Source organism: Nuphar pumila, chromosome 7 (assembly GCF_984573655.1).
Source record: "Nuphar pumila chromosome 7, dmNupPumi1.hap1.1, whole genome shotgun sequence".
In the NCBI taxonomy this organism is placed as follows: Eukaryota; Viridiplantae; Streptophyta; class Magnoliopsida; order Nymphaeales; family Nymphaeaceae; genus Nuphar; species Nuphar pumila.
Genome location: NC_143255.1, coordinates 106,615,628 through 106,631,941, shown reverse-complemented (window position 1 = coordinate 106,631,941; position 16,314 = coordinate 106,615,628). Strand labels below are relative to the sequence as shown.

General features: G+C 38.6%; 1 protein-coding gene across 4 annotated transcripts in view; it reads right to left on the bottom strand.

Annotated features, from left to right (window-relative positions):
* Positions 1 to 14,566, bottom strand: part of LOC149832799 (26S proteasome non-ATPase regulatory subunit 4 homolog) — a 28,170-nt gene extending 13,604 nt beyond the window's left edge. For all 4 annotated transcript variants that reach the window (XR_016433371.1, XM_090014720.1, XM_090014722.1 and 1 more), the window contains exons 1-7: positions 14,458 to 14,566; positions 14,209 to 14,322; positions 13,873 to 13,978; positions 10,558 to 10,672; positions 10,267 to 10,476; positions 9,849 to 10,161; positions 3,326 to 3,461 (exon numbers count right to left, since the gene is read on the bottom strand). Coding sequence is in view for 3 of the 4 variants with exons in the window: in XM_090014720.1 (XP_089870846.1) it covers positions 3,326 to 3,461; positions 9,849 to 10,161; positions 10,267 to 10,476; positions 10,558 to 10,672; positions 13,873 to 13,978; positions 14,209 to 14,322; positions 14,458 to 14,469 (1,006 nt within the window). In the remaining variant the exon portion in view is untranslated. The remainder of the gene's footprint in view (positions 1 to 3,325; positions 3,462 to 9,848; positions 10,162 to 10,266; positions 10,477 to 10,557; positions 10,673 to 13,872; positions 13,979 to 14,208; positions 14,323 to 14,457) is intronic.
* Between the last annotated feature and the right edge of the window lie 1,748 nt (positions 14,567 to 16,314).

Sequence of the window (16,314 nt, the reverse complement as noted above, 5' to 3'; positions counted from 1 at the left end):
GCATCTTATTTTCAATGGGTGCAACACCTACCTTCTTACGTATCTCTTCGTTCCGAATCTTATCTTTTATTGTATTTCCACACATCCATCTAAGCATCCGCATCTCAGCTACACTCATTTTTTGAATATGATGTCTCTTGGCAGCCCAACATTCTGTACCATATAGTAAAGCGGGTCTAATAGTCATCCTATAAAACTTTCCCTTCAACCGCAATGGCATTCTACGATCGCACAGCACTCCAGTAGCACTTTTCCATTTCATCCACCCAACCTTTATCCTATGATTTACATCTCCATCAATTTCTCCATACTTTTGAATGATGGATCCCAAATATTTGAAATAATCATTCACCGGTATATCTTGCTCACCAAGCTTCACTACACTCCCATCACTACTTCGTTGCTTACTAAACTGACATTCCATATATTCAGTCTTACTCTTACTCAACTTAAAACCTCTAGCTTCCAATGTCTGTCTCCATAATTCTAACTTAGCATTAACCCCAGCTCTAGACTCATCAATCAAAACAATATCATCAGCAAACAACATACACCACGGTACATTTTCTTGAATTGATCTCGTAAGCTCATCCATCACTATTGCAAATAGGAAAGGGCTTAAAGCAGATCCTTGATGTAACCCAACCGTTATCGGGAAATTGGTTGTCACCCCTCCACAAGTGCGGACATTGGTTACTACTCCTTCATACATATCTTTAATTATACTAATGTACTTGAGAGAAACACCTTTCTTCATCATTGTCCACCAGAGAACGTCCCTAGGTACTCTATCGTATGCCTTCTCTAAATCAATAAAAACCATATGCAAATCTTTGTTCCTCTCTCTATATCTTTCAATAAGTTGTCTAAGAAGATGTATAGCTTCCATAGTTGATCTTCCAGGCATAAAACCAAATTGATTCTCCGATATCATGACAACCTTCCTCAACCTAGACTCAATCACCCTCTCCCAAAGTTTCATAGTATGACTCATGAGTTTTATACCACGATAGTTTGTGCAATCTTGTATATCACCCTTATTCTTATATAAAGGCACCAAAGTACTCTTCCTCCACTCATTAGGCATCTTATTTGTTCGCCAAATCAAGTTAAAAAGATTTGTCAACCATTCTAAACCTTTCTCTCCCAAGCATTTCCAAGCCTCGATAGGTATACCATCTGAGCCAACTGCCCTTCTTGATTTCATTTTCTTCAAAGCCTCTGCAATTTCTTTCTTTTGAATCTTGCGCATGAAGTCACGATTTATCTCATGAAAAGGAATGGAGAAGTCTCCAAGATCTTGAGCATGACTATCATTAAATAGCTTATCAAAATAATCTTTCCATCTCTCCTTAATCTCCTCATCTTTGACTAAAACCCTTTGTGTTTCATCTTTGATACATCTAACCATACCCAAATCCTTCGATTTCCTATCTCTCATCTTTGCAAGCCTATAAATATCCTTCTCGCCTTCTTTGGTATCCAACTTGTCATAAACCTCCTTATATACCTTAGCCCTCGCGTTTCGAACAACTTTTTTAGCTTCCTTCTTTGCTATCATATACTTCTCCAAATTCTCATTATCACGACTCTTACTTAGATTTCTATAACACTCTCTTTTAACCTTAATAGCTAATTTGACATCCTCGTTCCACCATGATGTATCCTTACCTAGTGGTGCACCGCCTTTAGACTCACCCAATACCTCCTTAGCTACTTTTCTCATACCACCCGCTATCTTATTCCACATTGATTCTGAATCCTCCTCGAGACACCAATCAACTTCCTTAACTACCCAAATATTACAAATTTTTTTTATTCTGAAATACCCAAAAAATCAAATTTCAAACATCCCAGAACTCGCCTGAGTCAGGCCGAGTCAGCAGCCGAGTCTTCGCAGCCCGAGTTAAGCTTGCCGGGTTGGCTTGCTGGAGGGACGAGCCGAGCCGAGTCACCGAGTTGACTCGGCGAGTTTTAAAACATTGACTAGAGATTGTCACTTTCTCTCATTAACCTAATACGTGAGAACCTTTCAAAAATCCTCAGACTTAGATACGATCTCCATATTGTGGACCTCAAAGTATGTCAAATGATAAGTATGGGAATAGAAAATAATGTGTGCTAGGAGCCTAGAACAGGTGTTCCAGGTAACATCAGCCCTTCAATGAATACCACATCTGCCATCTTCTGCAAGAGTATACTTGTTCTTCTAACAATATTAAAGAGCAAAGGCAACAACTATCCCCAACCTAAGGCCCCCATACAGTCTAAAGAACCTTCATATCTGCCTATTAACAGAAACGGAAAGAGGACAATAAGACAACAACCTCCTCAATCCGTCCCTTCCACCTTCTACCAAAGTCTATGAGTTTCAAACATAAATCTAGAAACTCCTAGCCTATTGAATCAAACGCTTTTTTGAAATCCTCTTTTAGAATAAAAGCCCCTTACTGGAATTGATGGAATGAATTGCCTCATTGGTTATAATCCACATTCATGAATATACCTCCATGGAATAAAAGTTGTTTTAAATGTGAGATAACACAAAGATGTAAACCCTTTCAATCTGCCTACATGAATCATAGCTGCTATCTTGTACACAATTCTAATTAAGAAGATCATTCTGTATCTGGGAAAGCATATGTTCCCACTTCTTTTTGGTATAAGAGCAGTTGTATGTTCAGTTCTTTCGATAGAACCTCAATCTCATGACACTCAGTCCTGGTAACATCCTCTACCAATTCTTTTAGTACAAGAACAGTGATCTGTTCATTAATTTCAACGGAAACCCATTCTCATGGTAGTGACATTTGTATGAGGCCATCCTTCCGAGCCTCTCGGTATGCCAGGGTAAAAAAGTCACCCTGACCTTTTTACCCTATTTTTGGGTGGGTCCCATGCACCACATCAACACATTACTTTTTTTTATCCACTCTTTCCCTTTTTGAGGAGTAAATATCCTAAAAAAGTGGTGAGAAAAAGTCCGGAGGGGGACCTTCCACCTTTTTCTCCCAAAATAAATTTCCCACAACTACTTTTTTGCTCAGTGTTTGACGCCCTAAGAATTGGGAAAAAAATACAAAATTCATCTGTTTACTTGAACTGCCATGAATAAAATTCCCAATCAAACAGGCAACACAAAGTATTTTTTTTGCTTAGACGCAATTGAAAATACTACAGTTTTTTTTTCCATAATAAAAAGCTACAGGAGACAAAAAATCACAGAAGTAAAGCATTTAACAACCAATGCATGCATCACATCTCATATACTAGGTATAGACTGTGCATATGCACGGTTTTGTATACATAAAAAAATCAAGCTCACCAAGAGATATGTCTGGGTCTTCTGGAGTTGTATCTGACATTATCGTATCACCTACTGAAGCAGAAGCAGACTGACTTGAACGTGGATCATCCATTGACATTGCAAGGGCTTGTTCTAGCAAGGCAGTCTCATCATCCTGCTAGATCAGCAAACTATAACTAGGTTATGAAGAATATGGATTATCACATCACCCATAAAGCAGTATTAAAACAGAACAGTTAAAAAATAGTTTCCAAGTAAACCAAAATCAAACATGAAAAGGTTGGGAAAATGGCACACGTGTAAATTTGTATACTCAACCGAAATCTGAAACAGAAAGAACAGTTATATCAACAAGATATATTATATAAAATAACAAAATAAATTTTACTTGGAGACAGTCAATAAGGTCTGATACTGACCATTTTTTTATTTTCTCATACAAGTACCTGAAAACAGTCAATTGGGTTCGTTTTTCTCAATTGTGAAAAGATGAAGGGTAAGGTCTATGTCACTGTTAAAACACATGTAATAATACCATAATACCCGATATGGGTATTATGGTCATTTCACAAAGTACCCCATAGGGGTACTTATTTTGTTTCTCTTATTTTACTGTTTTTTATTTTTTAATATGTATTTTTGGATACCGAAAAGGGGCCCCACAATGGAGTCGTTGGGGCCCCCAACGGTCACATATGTGACCGTTGGGGGCTCCCAACGACTCTATTGGGAGCCCCTTTGGTCTCCTTTTCTTATAAATAGGGGGAACCCCCCCCCCATGTATGTGGCATTGCTCTTGAGAGCTCCTCTTCAATAATAGTGATATTATTTTTCATGTGTGTTGCCTTTTTATAAGGCCCTTTGTATATCCCTTAGTGGATTTCCTCTCTTGTGCTTGTTGCACTTGTCCGTGTGTGACATAGTGAATGCTTTAGCATTATTGGCTTCTTCCGCTTATTTCATTACATGGTATCAAAGTCATACGATCTTCTAAAGGTAAAATCTTGTCTCTCTCTACTTCCTTTCTCTCTCACATCTTCATTGTGTAGCAATGGAAGTCAAGATCGATCTATCATTCAAACTCAATGGAAAAAATTACATGATGTGGGCATCCGCAATGGAGAATAATCTCAAAGGCAAGAAGCTTTGGGGTTATGTAATGGGAACCGTTCTGGAACCCCAACTTAAGCTCACAAAGATGGAAGGAGATCAAGAGAAAGCACTTGAAGGCGATGCTCGTCTCAAGGCCATTGAAGATTATAATCATCAAATGGAAGATTGGGAGAGCAACCATGCAAAAATCCTAGCATGGTTTATGAATAATGTCGAACTCAAGGTATGTGCAAATATTGCAAAATTCCGCCGGGCAAATGAAGCTTGGTTTTTTATGAAGGGTATGTTTACCCAAAAGGATCTTGCAAGAGTTTATTTCTTGCAAGAAAAAGTAAGAATCACAAAACAAGGTGACATGAGCATACAAGATTACTATAGTGCTCTAAATCCTTTGTGGGATGAATTGGCTCTTTTAGAGCCTAAATGGGTATCTATGGAGGATGTGGTTCTAAGACAAAAACAAATGGAACAAGATAGATTGTTTCAATTTTTATTTGGGCTTCGTCCCGAATTTGAACAAGTGAGATCCTCACTTCTCCATAGATCCACGTTTCCTCCCTTGGAAGAGGCTATTGCCGAGATTACTCAAGAAGAGACTAGGCATAGCATGGGTAAAAGCGTAGAGGAAGTTCTTGCCGTATCTAAACCCGGCAATCATGTTAAAACATACAAACCACCTCATTTTGGTAAGCAAGGGAGTGGTGGAAGAAAAATGATTATATGTCACCATTGTTATGAGCCGGGACATATTAAACCTGTTTGCCCAAAGCTAAATGGGGCATTCAAGCCAAAGGTGGCTTCCGTTGAAGAATCCACCACCAAAGAAGATGACGGCAAGAACGGGGATCTCAAAGATACTCTTGGACAAATCTCCTTGGCTCTTCAACAAATTCTAAAGGTCACTTCTTCCACCTCCGGTGCCGCCATTGCCTCATCATCACCTCTTGGTACGTACTCTTGGATTTTAGATTCCGGAGCCTCTTTTCACATGACTCCTCATGAAAATGCATTAACCAATGTGCACGCCAATTCAAAATTATCTTATGTCTCTACGGCCGATGGAACTTTTCTCAAAATAAATGGTATTGGAACTCTTGATTCTAAAAATATTCAAAATTTTCTTGTTCCAAAAGTTAGAATAGTTCCTAAATTAAATCTTAACCTCTTTTCCGTTTCTCAAATAGCCGACCATGGATGTGAAATATCTTTCTCATCCCAAGGGTGCTTTGTGCAGGATCTCCGGTCCGGGAAGCGGATTGGGCAAGGCCATAGGAAGGGAGACCTTTATTTTATGGATAACTTAACACTTCCAAATACCTCATTTTGTACTTATGTCCAAGACAAAAATATTGAAACTTGGCATAAAAGACTTGGACATCCAAGTTACTCTAAAATGTATCTTTTTCCTTTTGGAAACAAGTTTTGTAAAGAAAAAGATATCAATTGCAAAGATTGCATTTTTGGAAAAATGAAGTCTACTCCTTTTCCTATTAGAACTTTTGTGACAACAAGACCTTTTGAATTGGTGCATTCCGATATATAGGGGCTATCTCCGGTTTTATCCAAAGGTGGTTATTCGTATTATGTTACGTTTATTGATGATTATACTAGATACGTATGGATTTATTTTCTTAATGCTAAATCGGAAGTTTTTAACTTCTTCAAAGAATTTCATGCAAAAGTTCAAAATCAATTTCAAAGTCAAATATCCATTCTTAGATCCGATTCGGGTGGAGAGTACTTATCAAATGATTTTCAATCATATCTAAAACAACATGGCATTTGTCATCAAAAATCTTGCCCAAGGACTCCTCAACAAAACGGTCTAGCAGAGAGAAAACATAGACATATTTTAGAAACCACTAGATCCTTACTCATTTCTAAAAATATTCCTAAAAATTTTTGGGCCGAAGCCGTGTTGACCTCCACCTATTTAATCAATAGGATGTCATCTTCAAAATTGAATAATATCTCTCCTTATGAAAAACTTTTCAATATGACACCCGACTACAATCGTCTTCGTATTTTCGGGTGTAAATGCTTTGTTCTTTTGCATAAAAGAGATAAATTGTCACCTAAAGCAATAGAATGCGTATTTTTAGGATATGGTGAAAATCAAAAGGGCTATAGATGCTTTGACTATAAGAACAATAAATTATTTGTTTCCAAAGATGTGACGTTTTTAGAAGATGAAAATGGATTTGAAATTTTGGAAAAACCAAATGAAATTGATTATATGTTTATCAATGATCTTTTAGAAGACTCAAATGATGATCTTTTGAGTCATCCGGAATCTTTAGAAAATACTCATGATAATGATGTATCACCAACTAATGGTGACAATCTCCAAGTATACACTCGGCGTGAGGAAGCACAACCTATTAGTGCTTTAGAAAAATTCTTGCGGCTTAATGAACCCCTAGAAGAAACCTCTCTTAGGCGTTCTTCTAGAGAATCCATTCCACCAAATAGGTTTGTCTCATATGAAACTCTCTCACCTAAATATAGAGCTTGTCTAATTGCCTTGCATTCTTACTATGAACCTTCCCACTATAATCAAGCAAAAAATATTCATCATTGGGTTGAAGCAATGAAAGTTGAACTAGATGCTTTAAATAAGGCTAAAACTTGGGAAATAGTTCATCTTCCTCCAAATAAAAAAGCTATAGGATGTCGATGGGTCTACAAAGTCAAAACAAAAAGTGATGGTTCCCTAGAACGTTATAAAGCTAGATTAGTTGCTAAGGGATATTCACAAGAATATGGCATCGATTATGAGGAGACTTTTGCCCCCGTGGCTCGCATGACAAGTGTTAGAACTCTAATAGCAGTAGCATCATCTAAGAAATGGCCTATATTTCAATTAGATGTTAAAAATGTCTTTCTTAATGGTCAGTTGAATGAAGAAGTATATATGGACCCTCCGCCGGGAATTAATCTTAACCAAGGTCAAACTCTTCGGTTATTAAAAGCTTTATATGGTCTTAAACAAGCCCCTAAGGCTTGGTATGATAGATTTAGTGCTATCATGTTAAAATTGGGATTTCGTTCATGTTATACTGACACTGCTCTCTTTGTTAAACGTGCAGGTAATAGTATCATCATCCTTCTGCTTTATGTTGATGATATGATCATCACTGGCAATGATGAAAGTGGTATTCTTAATGTTAAAAATATGTTAAAACATAATTTTGATATGTCTGATCTGGGTTTTCTCAGGTACTTTCTTGGTATAGAAGTCGCATACTCTCCTCGAGGGTATATACTGTCACAGATGAAGCTTGCTGCAGACATATGTTCCAAATCTAGGATTTCAGATGACAAAAAGGTGGAGACTCCCGAGGTTATCAATGCTAAACTACGACTGGAGGATGGAGTTCTGTTGGATGATCCTACGCCCTACAGGCAACTCATAGGCTCCCTCACCTATCTGACTATCACCAGGCTGGATATTGCTCATGTTGTGCACTCTGCAAGTCAATTTCAGCATGCTCCTATATCTGTGCATATGAGTGCTGTGCTCCGGATCATTCGATACATCAAAAATACTTTGACTAAAGGGCTATTCCTATCCTCAATCTCTTCCTTAGACTTACTGGCTTATACTGATGCTGACTGGGGAGGAAACCCAAATGATCGAATCTCAACTACTGGCTTTTGTGTTTTTCTAGGAGATTTGCTAATTGCTTGGAGGTGCAAGAAACAACAAAAAGTCTCGTTGTCTTCTACTGAACCAGAATACAAGGCTATGGCAACCACTACAATGGAGCTTGTGTGGCTTCGAAGTCTTCTTCAAGATATGGGAGTCGAAATTACCGGTGCTTCGAAGCTTTGTTGCGACAACAAAAGTGCCATCTATATTGCCAGCAACCACACCTTTCATGAAAGGACTAAACATATTGAGATGGACTGTCATTATGTACGTGATGAATATCTTCGTGGGACAGTTACACTGCCATATGTCACTTCAGAATATCAACTTGCAGATTTCTTTACCAAAGCCCTGCCTGCTCCTCGCTTCTTGTTCCTTCTTGGCAAACTTTCGGTCATTCCCCCGTAAAGTTTGAGGGGGGGGGTGTTAAAACACATGTAATAATACCATAATACCCGATAGGGGTATTATGGTCATTTCACAAAGTACCCCATAGGGGTACTTATTTTGTTTCTCTTATTTTACTGTTTTTTATTTTTATTTTTATTTTTTAATATGTATTTTTTGGATACCGAAAAGGGGCCCCACAATGGAGTCGTTGGGGGCTCCCAACGACTCTATTGGGAGCCCCTTTGGTCTCCTTTTCTTATAAATAGGGGGAACCCCCCATGTATGTGGCATTGCTCTTGAGAGCTCCTCTTCAATAATAGTGATATTATTTTTCATGTGTGTTGCCTTTTTATAAGGCCCTTTGTATATCCATTAGTGGATTTCCTCTCTTGTGCGTGTTGCACTTGTCCGTGTGGGACATAGTGAATGCTTTAGCATTCTTGGCTTCTTCCGCTTATTTCATTAAAGTCACATAGGTACATGTAGGGGCAATGGGCATGAATGGGTATACATGCATGCATGCTCGAGCACACCCAGACACTTAGAGATAGAAAAATGAACAACTATACTACATTTCAGAAAATGCTCTATATATGAAGTTGTAGACAACCTACAAGCTAGAAGTCTAAAAATGTCAAGAATGTATAATTAACTAACAATTAATTATCAAAAAGCAGCATGCAGTTAAACATTGAATTTACACATTGACTAGATCATAAAATAGATAAAACCTCAAGTACTGTGGCTACAACACGTACAACATGGGTATGGGGGTCAATAGAGGTATCAAGTTACAAAAGGTGCAGTAAAGAATGTGATAAATTTAGTATATTCATCTCTTAGCACAAGGGGTAGCCAGTAGTATATTCATCACATGGTCAGTTAAGAGACCTTTCATTTACATGAATGAAAAACAGAGTTACCAGAAGAGCATAAGGGGTAAACAATGCACCATTATGCAGCCCTGCCTCAGTCAAACCTGCATCCACTGAGTGGATTGACTGGTCTCAACTCTTGTCTAGCTGCAGCCACTAGCCAGCCAACAAGACCCAGCCTGAATCCAACAAGTTTTGGCATTATTGAGAGTTTTGGTTACCCAAACAGGCCAAAGCTGATAGGGGCCAGCCTTGTTCAAGCATAAATCCAGGCCCATGGCCTTCCAATTAGACCAGCTAAGCAGGGTAGTCAGACAGGATAGTGGTGTAATTACAGGTCAAATTCTGGCCTGAGCCTGACTCAACAAATTTGAGCTAAAACATCACTTAAATTTTTCTTTTTTGAACTTTTTATTTAGGCTGTCAGCAAAATAATGATGTACCAGGATGATTCTCAGTTTTTTGAACAAGTGAACAAGGCAAAAAGATACAAAATCCATCAGAGACCAACCGTGAGTTCAGTCCCCTTGCTGTCAGCAACTGGGCCAGAACTACTGACAGCTTCAGCCATGGTTGCATCTTGAGAGCTTGATGCCTGCTCTGAACCCTTTTCTTGTCTAGCAGCTTCCTCTGCAGCTCTTTTAGCAGCAGCTTCTTGTCTTGCCCTCTCCTCTTCCATTGACACACGAAGAGCAAGTGCCAATTCAGGATCTAGGTTAGGATCCACATCAAAATCAAAGCCAGATACCCCTCCTGCGGCAGCGGCAGCAGCTGCTGCTGCAAATCCACTTCCTCCCTCACCATCCCCTGTGAATATGGGAGTGCTGTAACAAAGTACTACACGTCATTTCAACTACTAACTGAACATGAAAGTAGAATTTATGGACAATTCAAGGAGTTTATGAAGAATAAAATCCAAACAAAATCACCTAATGAGAACATCAGAAAGAGCATTGGGACCAGAAGGAACGTGAACAATGTGGCTGCTGTCATTATTATTTACTGCAGCAAGAAGGGCCTCCAGCTTTTCAGGCTTTCCATCTTCCTCGTCACCAAAATCGACTATATCAAGAGCGACACTGTTCTTTTTCAACTTTTTTCCAATAGCCTCCAAGACTTTCTTGTCATTCTTAATTGGACTACATTCAGCAGATTTAGAAAATGAAATAAGCAGGCAAGAATTTCCAAGTTGTGTAGATGAGGATGATAATGACACACACCTTCCAGCAAATACTATGATCCGCTGCTGCTGCTTTTTGTTCTGGCGATGTTTAAGTGCTAATTGAGCCACCTGAATTCCAGAAGTAATATTCATTTCTCCACCAACCTCTAGGCCTGCAAAGATGAAATTATCATCATTGTTGGGAAAAGTTACAAGCTAAAGTGTCTAAATGAGTGAAAAGCAAAGTATTGGCTGCTTTTCTGAACCAATATATTCAGCCAAATCAACGTGAAAAGAGGCAGTGAAAGTATAAAAGGACAGGCCTCATGAATGTTCATGAAAGTGAATGTCCAGAAGAGTCAATGCAAAGCATTCAATCCAAGGTTGTAAGTATTGTATCGTTACCTGTATCAATCGGGCCCCAAATAATATAGTATTGTATCGTAAAAAATCATAATTTTTAATAAAAAAATTCAAAAACATGAAAATCAGAAAAACTAGCAAAAATTCTAAAAAAAAAACGTAACACATGAAACAATGATGAATTATACAAAATACAACAATAAAATCACATATGAAGCATTTATGTTTCTATGAGCTGCATAAGACATCACCAAATATCAACTATCTCTTCTACCTTAATATAAATCTTTAATTTCTGCAGATAAGTTGGTGGGAGACAGCGCCTACCCCCGAAGCAGAAATTTTTTAGAGGGTAGCTTTGTAATTTTACTCATAATAAAGATTTTTTATCTTAACCCACTTCCTTGAATGGAAAAATGGTGAAAATGCACTTTTACTTTAGCAAAGCGCAAAAACCCTCTCCCTTGCACACGGATCAGCCCCCAAATCACTCTCACAAGTCCTAGGGTGAGTAGATACCTCTCTAATGATTTATACACAAATGAGGGAGTCAGCCCTCAAGAGTTCCTTAAAACCCAAAACTGAAAAATCATGATTCAGGCATTTTTAAGTGTATAGACCTTGTATCGTACGATACGGTATGATACGGACCTGTATCGCACGATTCATATGATACGCACATAGGGGTGGCAAAATCTGACACGACCCGCCAACCCGCTTCTTAGCCGGGTTCGGGTTTGGCTTAAACGGGTTCGTGTCGTAAACGGATTGACCCACCTAACCCGTTTATTAAACGGGTCGGGTTCGTGTTAGGGGTATGCCAACCCGCCAACCCGGCTGACCCGTTTAATAAACGGGTTAGGCGGGTGGGTCAACCCGTTTACCCAAACCCGACCCACCAACCAGTTTACCCGAACCCGACCCGCCAACCCGTTTACCCAAACCCGACCCGCCAACCCGTTTATTAAACGGGTTAACCGTGTCGTGTCGGGTTACCCGTTTAATAAATGGGTCGGGTTCGTGTTTGCCACAGCCGACCCGTTTAATAAATGGGTCGGGCTCGTGTTGAGGTATGCTGACCCACCGACCCGATTGCCACCCCTATATGCACACGAGTGCGTATCGTAGTGATATTCCTCATAGTAACGATATGTATCGTACTGTATTGCATGATACGGTATGATGTGTAGAGCACTAATTCAATCAGTAACTTAGATCATCTCACACATTCTGGGAAGGCCGTTTGAGAGTACAAAAGTACACATAAAGTGTTAAATTAATAAATTTAGAGTTAAGACCTTAAAGGAAATCATTCACAAAATGGGGCCTAACAATAATAAAATTGTCTATTTTAAGTTGCAAATAGCAGGTTGAAGAAATATCTGTGCTGACCTATGTCACATGGGTATGGGACCTATGGGTGCGGGGGTAATTTCAAAATTTGCGAGTATGGGGATACGGCTATATATATATATATATATATATATATATATATATATATATATATATATTGGAAAGATTGGGGGTGTAGGAAAATATTTTAAAAGAGAAGGGGTAGTTTGAAATATTGTTTTATATAAAAGCAAAAAGGTAGTGTAAGAAGGGAAGGGGCCAATGCCTCTCCCTCCCTCTCTCTGGCATCTTCAACAGAAGAAGGAGGAAGAGGCGCATGTACGCCTCTCTCTCTCTCTCTCTCTCTCTCTCTCTCTCTCTCTCTCTCTCTCTCTCTCTCTCTCTCTCTCTCTCTCTCTCTCTCTCTCTCTCTCTCTGAGGGGGTAGAGTTTGACCCCAGGGCAAACGACAATTTCTTTTTTGGGTCGTGTTGTGTCGGATCAGGGTTGGACCCGACCTGACACAGCACGTACCCATGCCATGACCGGTACCCGTGCCAGGCCGTGTCGACACGAGTATGAATAATGGTTCGCCATGTCTATTTGACATAGGTCCTGACATACCTAATTTTGGGACACATCATAAATCAAATACCACATCTAAACCAGAGCTCCTGCAGAATACATGAGCAACAACTGAAACCAAATTTCCTCATAAACTACTATTTGTATCCTAGTGTACAAGTGAAATTTTCAGTTTTCTTCCTCTGGTGTAGGCAAATAGAAGATGAAGGTGTATGCAAATCAATATCTTTGGTTAAAGGAGGGACTATGTGAATCAGCCGGACCAGGCTACCAACAACCATACCCGTTAGAAAACTGCATACATGCAATAGAGCACTGACTTAGAAAGTGCATTCCATGCAGAAGGGCTTAGAAGCAACTGACACCATTACATAAGAACCAGTCCTTGCACCAACATACTTCCTTGGTCGCTACCTAATTTCTGGCAACTAGTGTGGAAAGGAGGGTAAAAAACACTAGATTAGAAGATCTGAAATTAGTGAAGAGAACTAAGACATATTTCTTTCTGCATCGTGTTTCCTAATCACCTAGAATAGAATATATTTCTCCCTGGCTTAAAACAAGAAAAGAATTTAGTTACAATAATTTCAGCTGCCTGGCCCACCCAGCATCAAATAGATTCCTACATCATAGATTATGATATCATGTTGGTGTCTATTAGTCAGATATGAAGGAACGGATTTTCTCAGATGTTCAATCCAACATTCCTTTTGGAGGTTTGCATACTTAATCTTATGAAGTTGCTAGAAACTGGGAGAGGAAGATAGCTACCGCAATCGCTTTCTTGTTCTTTTCACCAGTTGCCAGCTCTTTTCGTTTTATTTTTATCTTTTTTGGATAATCCAAGGGAGAAATCCCCCATCACAGACCGCACATTGGCTGGCCTCCGGTTGGTAAAACCCTTGAGGTCCCCCCGCTCACCGGGGAGTACACCCAGCTTCAATCTTGCAGCAAGGGACGCCACCCGTGGGTTTCGAACTTGTGACGTAGTCGAAAGAATGGGCGAGGAAGCAGAAGTAGAAAAGAAGAAAAACGTAATGTTTGGATTAAAAACTGCAGCAACAAACATAAAATAGTACTGGATGCAAGCTTACCATGCATACAAGCCAAAATCTTCCCAAAATCACTGGTAGGCGTGACAAGAACTCGGACGCCTTTCCCAGCCATCGTTAACACTCCAACCGTGTTCTCCGGATTAGACTGCATAAAAACCCGACCTGATCAAACAAAACCCTAGAAGCAACCCACCGAGAACGATAAAACCCCAACCCCGTTACGTAAAGCACACAACTCAAAACCCTAATTCCCCAGATGCAACCAACCATAACAAGAAAGAACCCACCTACCCCCGGAAAAGGACCCAAATCCAAAGATAAAGACATAGGAAGAATAAGACATGAATGAAAGATGAGAAGAGGTCAAATCGATACCTGTGTCTTCGCCCCGCATATCAGATTAACCGCTTCGGCTTGCGCCTGGAATCGAGTAGGCGAATAATCACCGTTCCTCATCCATTCCGAATTGTCTATGCAGATCATTGTAGCCTGGCCATCAAAATTCCAAGATCTAATCATCCACGATTACAAGATGAAGAAGAAGAGAGAAGAAAACACGAAAATGAAAAGAGAATCCGAGAAGAAGATGGTCGATCAAACCAAAAATCGAATCTTTTCGCTCACCTCGAGAACCATGATTGATGATTTTGGAAGAGAACGACGGATTCGCGACTCAAAAGGGCCGATCCCCTTCCCTCTGCGTTGCTTTCTTCTTCCTTCGGCAACAAGCCTGAGCTTCCACTTTTACATGTGAATACAAATGGTTCGGATTCGGGTTTAATGTGGGCAATACCATTCAGGCGTATTTGGATCTCACCAAATCGGACTCGGATATAAATGAAGAAAAAAAAAAAAAGAAATTTCTAAAATACCCCAAACTTTTTGGTCTAATTCAAGCACACGCAAAGGACAACCCAATTTATTATCGGAGAATTTTGATTGAATAATAAAGAAAACTTTAATGGAAAATTGCAAACTCTCAAACTTTTTGAATTAGACCAAAAAGTTTAGTGCATATTTGAAAATTTTCCAACAAAAAAACTTAATAAACCCAAATCTAATGAACTATTTTATCTTATTGATCAAATTTGACTTTTTTGCAAAACATTTTTTCTTCTCATATATATGTCTTTGATCCGACGTTAAAAACTTGTGTTCTTACAGTCCTTATAAATCTGAGACACAAGAATATAACTTCATGTTTTTTGTTAGAATCGAAAACCCTTCCAGGGTTTCCATTTCTAAGTTCCAAAATCGGAATAGAAACATACTCTATATATTGGAACAATCAAACAATATATCTCCAGAGGATGTTTCGACCAATAAAATGAAGAATTCTGAAAAAAATAAAAAAGAATCTAGACAGAAATACTTTTTCAACGAAACTTGATTCACTGGAAAAGAACGAGCGGGCACTGAGATACAACCTCGACAACATTTCTAAAACAAAAGATGAGTAGACATGGCTATGCCTTTTCTATCTAGTCTATAATATTTTTTGGTTACCTGCATCAGAAATCTAGAAAATAGTCAAAGAAAAAAGATAGATCGGGACGTTAGCTTTCCAACACCACCAAGATCACCTTGAGTTGATGAGCGATTGTGGAGAAACATTTTTTGAAAGATAGACTGTTCAATATAGGTAAGAATGATGAAGTCTGCATAAAATATATGTGAGGATGAAGAAGTCCGCATAAAATATACATGAGAATGAGGAAGTCCACATAAAATATATGCGAGGATAAGAAAGTTCATAAAAAAATATACATGACAATGAGAAATTGTGCCCCAAATATGCACAAAAAATGAGAAAGTCCAAACAAAAATAAGTGTGAACATCCTGTTAAACTCAAACCATAAAACTTCATAAATATATGACTAAGATCGCATTAAAATAGATGTGAATATATTGTTTAGCTTAAAAAATAAAATGTATTTAAGACAAAATTGCATGTTTAGGAAAAAAATAGCATATATAAGAGAAACTCTTCATATATTTAGGAGAAAATCACATGTATAGGAATAACTCTATATATATTTAGGAAGAAATCACATATTCGGGAGGAAGTTCGCATATATAGAAAGTTTGCATGTATGAAGGGTAAAAAAACCTTTTCAAATTCAAATATTTTCGATTTTAGACATAGAAAGAATATAAAAAATTATAAGATATTTTGAAAAATGTATCAAATTGGCCATACAATACGATTATTTTTCTTAAATTTGAACCATATCTCATCCCATTAATGCACTTTTTTTTAATAACTAAGGAAAACCCACCTTGCTCAATAGGAATGCATAGCGAGTTGAACTATCTCGGGCTCAACTTGTTAAAGCTTAGCTTGAAAGTTTGAACTCGATCGAAAAAATAAATGAACTGAGCTTGAACAAGGGTTCAGGCTCGGTGCACTTAAACAAGTCAAGCTTGAATAGGTAGTTCAACAAAAAATACCTAATTAAGCTTGACTCATACAATTATAT